We start from the raw sequence: 7,786 nt of genomic DNA on the forward strand, positions 1-7,786 counted from the left end.
TCTAACACTGAAATGTGTTCCCTTTCAGGATGTGGTGGAGACGGTTGTGAAAATTGTGTTTGGTCTCTTCAGCTTGTTCATTTTACCCCCGTTATCAATTCTTCCCTGGATCCGGGGAGATTTCCTGAATCATGAAAAACAGCTGTTGTGGCTCCTGCTGTGTATTTAAAGGAGGTGCCGCTCTCCTCACCTCCAACCACAGGCTCATCAGAACTCCATGTATCAAAGGTACTTTTAAGAAACTGCTCACTACAATTAGCTGAACACCACGTGTGATATTTCACAATTTTATTTACATAACTTAAAAAATGTCATTTACAGTGTTCCAACAGATTAAAATGACTCGACACTGAAAACAGAAAATATTTACATGAAGTGAGAGATGAGTGCAAAAATCTTAGCATACAAACGTGGAGATCTTTCTTTTTCTTTTTTTTTTTCAACGATGTGAAGATTGATGATGTTTGAGGAAAAATACCAGCTGCATTCACAGGATATCTCCAATATCTCCAACACAGGAAACCACGAGTAACTGTAGTCTGCTAGTGCAATGCATTTTAAGTGTCGCGATGTTTTTCATACACAAACATTAGACAGTGAGAGATTATTAACTGTGCATTTGGCAAAAATATCTGACTACATGTTACAGTGAAAGATGACAGAAACCAGTTTCACCTGCTCTTCTTCCTGTTTCTCCACCAGCTTCAGTTTCAACACACAGCAGCTGTTATTCATCTTTCTGTAGAACGTATGAACATAAACAGCAAACTTTCGTTTTCAAACATTTGATTGAGCTTTTGAGAAGTAACGGTATCATTTATATTGACCTCAGGGCAAAGTTCTCACAGTAAACCTGCACTGCTGACTCAACGTGCAGACGAAATAAAGTAAAAACCGTTGGAATCATCCACAAGAACAGATGTCTGTTGTCAGTGAGAGCCCCTGCACATTTTCATGCTCATTTCATATACATATATAAAAACCTCTCTATTGTCTATTGTCTATTGTCTAGTGCCACCATAAAAAGCTATGTAGCCATGGTAACCATCTGACCCCAAATAACTCATTTACCTTGCGATAAAGGGAAAAGCTACACGGCTCCCAGATGACAGGATGTCTGTGAAAGCACCGCTCCACAGGAAACCAAACCTATCTATATACCAGCATGACGGAGCCAAACCACCAGTTAAGTCAAACCGACAAGATAGACGTAATTACTGGCTGCTCGTCGCCCCGCACAGCTCCATCTGCAGAATCTCAACAGGAGACGGCGGCAGAGTGATTGGGATTGATCTGATGGTTGTGTGGGTAGAGTCACCGTTGGTGTAATGAAGAAAACACTTCCTGCCTGTTAGCAGATGGGATGAGGACGTGTTGCACAGTGAGCTTGGGCAGGCAAACGTGCTAAGAACACGGTATCTCAGATATTCAATCTTGGAGAGCGAAAGCGGTGTGAGGCGGAAGAGGGCACGACACCATCCAGCCACGTCTCCAGAGCTTTGCTTTCAGATGTAGAGCGAACCGTCAGCGGGTCCCACATAACCGACTCCTATCAGAAGAACATCTATCAAAGTCCAAATGCCCAGGCCTCCAAAGCTGAAGAGTTTGCCCAGACCCTCTCTCCACTGGCCCAGATAAAACCGATCTGCTCCGAAGCCACCAAGCGTAATGCTACAGAGAGATGTGAGACAAGACACAGATGGAACAAAGTCAAAGACACATTTAGAGCACACATCCTGATTCAAGAGGATTCATTTCTCATCCTGACTCTTGAGATACTAGTAGCAGGTTTACCTGAGCGCTAACGCTGTCGACCATTTGTATCCACCAGTCCAGTTACAGAATAATCGTTTCTGAAAGCGTCTCTTACCTACAGAAGAAAAAGACTTTCAGTGGACAGACGGTGGTCCAGATGTTCAAAAACAAGTTCACAAAACTAAAACCACAACAACATTCCAGGGCAACAAGTGTACAACACATGCAGACAGATTTTTTTTTTAAAAAACAACAAAAAAACACATTTGACATTATTGTTTTATAAAATACAGTGTTTTTAGTTTTCATTTAGGTTCCTAGATTGTGTAATAATGTACCTAATACTCTTAAACTTTAACACAAGACTTTCTAACTAACTGACTAACAAAAAATTACACAATGGACACGTCAGCTGGCGGCGAACTCGTTCTAAAAATATTTCTCTGCTGCAAAATCAACAGTTAAATGTAAAAATGTGATCAGCCTGATTTACATCTGGTGGACCTTAACAGTGCAATTAGCAAGTTGTTAAGACTGGAAGCTAATCGTCCTCCAATTCCTGCATACAAGGACTGAAAACCACATGGCAATAATTACTCCACAGTATTACTTTTAGATTAGTGATGCTACAACTACGAATGCATTCAAATATGTATCAGCACAGAACAACTGGTTTACTTTTGTCCACACAAGATGTGGATGATAACCTGAACTATCATGATCGAGGTCATCATCACCCAGATAGATAACCTAAACCTGCCTACAGCGTCCGACTGAGACGCAGTTTAAGTAATGAAACCAAACAGGTTTGACAGCCGAGCACTCGTCGTACCTAAACAATGCACATGGTCTAAGACGTCACAGGTGGCGTTGTAGCGCTTGCGTGGGCAGGACACCGTCATACAGTTGGTAGAATTAGAGCAGCGATACTGGGACGGGTCCAGCTGCCAGCAGAACTGACAGCTGATGGTGAGAACGAAGTTGGTCTGCTTCTGTCCTGACTCGCCCTACAAACACAAAAAAGCAGCAGGTCATCGATCAGCGGCTGTTATTACCACAATAACACCTGAGAGCAGTTACTTCAAATCTTTATCGATTAGCTAAACAAGGATAAAGTTCTGCGCATAAATCTTCTACGCTTCATGCAACTGAGATTTATCCCAATATGAACCGTGACTCACTATACAGTGAACCCCCTCTTTGGGTTTACAAGTGAAGTTGGCTGGTTTCCTGTAGGTGCAGTTGTGATGGTAATTGCAGAGCATGCAATCAGCTGGCAGGCGACTGCACGGTCCCCCGCTGGGACACTTGGAGCTGTAGCTCTCTTCAATAGCAGGAGACGCTGAAAAACAGCAAACACAAAGGAGTCACAGTTATTCCATATCTAGCTGGAGTAATCGATGTGATGTAACAAAGCTCCGGTGAAAGTTTATTTTACGACCTCATGTCTGGGATCAGTAATGAGTGCGGTATTGGGGGGGTTGCGACCACATCCCTTTGAATCTCTTGCCAAATCGGTAAAATAAAGCAGTGGGTGGTAAATGACTAACGCTATGCCCTCAACTAAAAGGCCATCAGAGAGTCCTTGAGCGAAGCCATTCACTGCTGATTGCTCCACTGAAGCTGTCTGCTGGCCAGCGACTGTGGATTTTTTTCCCTCTGCTAAAAGTTTTTAACTCTTCAAAGCCTCGACTCCCCGAGAGCAGAGTTCTCCTCGTTGTGACAGATGGTGAGAATGAAAATACATATTTCCAAGTTAAAAACATTAAAGATCCTTAAGTTGATCAGTCCGACCTGAACTACTGTTGTTTTTCAAGTCATGTCTGTATGATTCAACACAGACACATTTAATGTAGACAGAATCAGAGTGCTTGTACAGTAGGTGCACATATTATGACATTTTGGTCCCATACTGGTGTTTAAAACAACATAAAAACAACAGCCAATGCTTTTTCCTTGTTGTTTATTATGTTTCTGTTATTTTTTCCCCCTTTTGTGCCAGAGAAAGTAAGAAACCATCGTGATACAAAAGAACTGACTGTTTTAAAGTCACTCAGCCCAAGAAGAAGAAGAAGAAGAAGAAGAAGAAGAAGAAGAAGAAGAAGGAAATTCACACAACACAGAGTAAACTATTAACTCCATTGAGAAAGAGCCTTCCCCAGTTGGGATTCTAACCTAGGACCTTCTTGTTTGGTGACCCAATTTCAAGTGTTTTTATTATTTTAACCATCTGAGAGAAATTCCATCCAAGATCAGTGGACAATCTCATGTAGAGCATTCACAGACACTACCCCTTCCATCTACTGACAAAAAGAGTAAGAGAGAGACGTTCTGTAGCATCCTGTCCCTCCTGTAAATGCAATAATGCACTTAAGCTTTTAGGAAACAATGTCATAAGTGAAGCTGATTAGTTTAATGTCATTCTGTACCCCATTGGTTTAGTTTCTCTCAATAGGCTACATCACCAGCAACAAGCTTCCCTCATATTAGACTCAACTGCTGTTGAATCACGCTGAAAAACTACATCCAAAATGCAACATATTTAGACAGTACACAGAATATCCACGCGAGAAATTTATGAAGCAACCTTTAAAATATTGAGATTCTTTTTTCTGGAAAGTAACAACTACTTAGACGATGATACAAACTTTTCTTAAGTGGTCTTACAAACTGATGGCCTGTTTGTCACAAACCAGTATCTCATTAATGTGCCGGCGAAAAGTTGATGACACAACAGATAAACATCGGCCACTGCCATCGTTGAATGTCATCCTGTTTGCTGAGAGGATGAGAGTAATCTACAAGGTAAACATCAGCAATAATCACCGTCCTTCCTTCCTGTGTCCTTCCTGATCTAATACCAAGTAAAACCCAGGCTCGTAACTGTTGGATCAGCACATGAGCCGCAGCCTGGACAGACCTGAATCACAGCGATGAAACCCATCGATAGCTGCACTTTCTCTCTTTCTGTACCTGGCTAGTGAATGAAGTCTGTCTCTGTCCTCGTCTTCTTTCTACCGTTGCTGCATAACCTTATCATATTCTGTATTCTGATAACATCTCAGATGCTTAACAAGGTTTGTGGTGTTGCCACAGTATCTTACATTCCTCCCACACACACACACACACACACACACACACACACACACACACACACACACACACACACACACACACACACACACACACACACACACACACACCACATTCAGGTGTTGCTGTTTTTAGGACTTGGAAAAAAAAAACTCCCCACATAACAGCAGTTGTGGTCAGACATCATTAATGTTCGCTCTCCATCAGAGGTGACTTGTGCATTGATAGAGCCATAGTTCGCCTATAAATGTGACAGCTGAGAGGAGAAGTAGCTCCTGTCAACGGTGTATAACTTTCTCTATATTCTTATTATCATGGTAAATTTCTACTGTACCCTTTTACCACAATTTACTGAGCGTAGATATTGACCTTTTAGCATGAAAATCGAATGCAATTACCGGCAATACCGATGTTCAGCCAATATATCAGTGCATCACCAATGTATAGATAAACACTAGGTGTATAACAATACATGTATTTGTATTGAACCGTTTCGGTACAGGACGTTCGGTTCGGTACAGTTTATTTCCCGCCTGCAGCTACACGTGCAGCCCGTTTACGTCATGGCTAATGCTAGCAAGAAAACAGAGCTTGAAGACCTTCTCTTGTCGCTGAAGTCTCCTGCTTGGGAACACTTCGGCTTCCTGGTTAAATATTGCAACGGAGAAAGACATGTTTCTGGTGTGACAGTTTAACTGGTGTTCATTTTACCAGCGAGGGTCCCTGTGTGGTTTGAGAATCCCGTCTCGAGAGGGGTCCTCTGCAATCTCCGCTAACCAGGAACAACATTCCTATCGCCCTGCTCATCGATCCTAGTCATGTATATGTATATTCATTTTGACGTGGCTTGAACACAACTATTCCACACGGAGATGCCGGCGGCTGGGGGCTGCGACTTGCAAACCACTGTTAGACGAGTGCTACAGAGCACACAGTGACAGTGTAGGTGACTGTGTTGATGCCTGTCCCTAAACAACATGACTGTCAATAAATCGTCCAAAAGTACAAATTGTCGTCCTTATATCTTCGTAATGAAAGCCTGTACTCACAAATAACTCATGGGTGAATGTGGACAAGTTAATCTTTCTGGCAAAAAATATGAAGGCTGAATAAAACTGAACAGGCTACATGCTGGAACTGTTCGTGCTGCACTTTACCTGTGGAAAAGTTTTGTTAAAAGCCTTTAACAAGCTGTGAGGAATTTATTTCTATAATATTTCATATAGTTTTTGTTTGAGAATATTTTACTCATTGGAAAGCTCATTTTATATTTCATTATTTCATTTTGTTCATTTGAGAATTTATTAACTTATTATCAGGCAGCACTTTACAACCGTATTCTATTTTTTTATTTTATTTTCATATTTTGTATGTTACAATAAATTGTTGGTTTACAAAAGTTCTGAATACACAAAAAGCAAATTTACGTTTTGCATTTTGTTCCCATACTGTACCGAAAATGAACCGAACCGTGACCTCAAACCCAAGTACCTATCGAACCGTGATTGTTGTGTAACGTTACAACTCTATAAAACACAGATTTGCAGAATTTAGACTGCAACACCAACTTCATGTAGGAAAATGCTGTGAGGGTCCTGAGCTTGTATGTTTGATTCCAATAAATTCTGAAATATCAACAACTTCTTAACCTGAGATTTAAGTTACCTACAACACTCGATACTGCTGCATGTCTTTGTAGGTATATGCTACAAATCAATCCAAGAGTGGACTGATTCGATTCATATTTGGTCATTGTAATCAGTTTCTGGTAACAGGTTACAATCACTGAATGCCATTAATGTAGATCAATGACTGGTGTGTTTACCTGAGGCTGCAGCAGGGACCACTGGGCTGGTGATGACGGGTCCATGGTTAGCATCCCTGGTGTTGGAGAGCTCGTGGCCAACATGAGGAGAGCTCAGGTACCCTGACAGGCAAACAGACAAAAAAATAAATACATATATACATTTTAAGTCCAACTCATTCATCTGATATAATCATGGATATTGAACAAGCTATATTCGTGTTGTGCTGATCGTGGAAACAATGTTATGTCAAGACCAGCGCACAGACACGCCAATAAATATGACACGGAAGTTTAAAACGTATGAATAGTTTAAAAAAATCAGATATTTTAAAATCAAACATCTAGCTAATGGTAAGCTAGCTGACGTTACTGACTAATAGTAACGCTAACTTCAATTCACCTGAGCTTTCACACGTTTTGCAAATTAGCAAGGACATTTAACTGACTGTTAACTTGCATATGACCATAGAATAAATACTATGTACTGAACTGCGTACTGTATTAACCAAACACCTCAATCAATCTGCGCTAGTCACTGTTTTCGTTGCTAACTAGCTAGCTCGTTAGCTAGCCAGTTGATGCTAACACAGTGGGAGGAAGCTAACGGCAAATAGCAAACACACATACGAGTTAGCCATATAAGCGAGCCGAGCAGGCGTGAATCTATTACTAGCTCCTTAAACATACCGTTAACACATTGTAAGACCAGGTCCATAAACAAAACGGTAACAATTCCGTAGGTTTTGAAGCACCGTCCTCTGTCCGGTCGCCACATCTGACAGCTAGTGGCCATTGTTGCGGCAGAGCGAGTGGACGATGCGTTCAGGTTGTGTGGGAAAAAAAGCCTTCGTCAAACAGCAGTGCTAAGAGACAAGGGGAGGTGAGTGCTTGAGAATGCAGCACTATTTCCGTTGTTGTTCGATCATCTTCTAAATACAGAAAGACGCATTCACCTGCCACTAATTGCTCATTATACGTCTATTACACTTGGTGGTTAGATTTAAAGTGACACGTTTGATTATAATTTCAAGACGTATTACATATTGCAACAGACACAAACCTCAAAATCGTCACAATAATCTCGAGAATTATTATTTGCAATGTTGAGACTATTTATTTGAGTTTGTTTCA

At 41.2% G+C, this 7,786-nt stretch overlaps 1 protein-coding gene across 1 annotated transcript; it reads right to left on the bottom strand.

Moving 5' to 3' along the window:
• Positions 1-273: 273 nt before the first annotated feature.
• On the bottom strand, positions 274-7,528 carry tm2d3 (TM2 domain containing 3). Its single transcript, XM_030415462.1, has 6 exons — positions 7,343-7,528; positions 6,674-6,775; positions 2,937-3,097; positions 2,588-2,762; positions 1,795-1,870; positions 274-1,671 (listed from the first exon to the last, which is right to left on the bottom strand). The coding sequence occupies exons 1-6, from the start codon at positions 7,446-7,448 to the stop codon at positions 1,506-1,508; spliced, it is 786 nt and encodes a 261-aa protein (XP_030271322.1). The 5' UTR covers positions 7,449-7,528; the 3' UTR covers positions 274-1,505.
• Positions 7,529-7,786: the final 258 nt, after the last annotated feature.

This window comes from Sparus aurata, chromosome 4 (genome assembly GCF_900880675.1).
Source record: "Sparus aurata chromosome 4, fSpaAur1.1, whole genome shotgun sequence".
Taxonomy (NCBI): domain Eukaryota; kingdom Metazoa; phylum Chordata; class Actinopteri; order Spariformes; family Sparidae; genus Sparus; species Sparus aurata.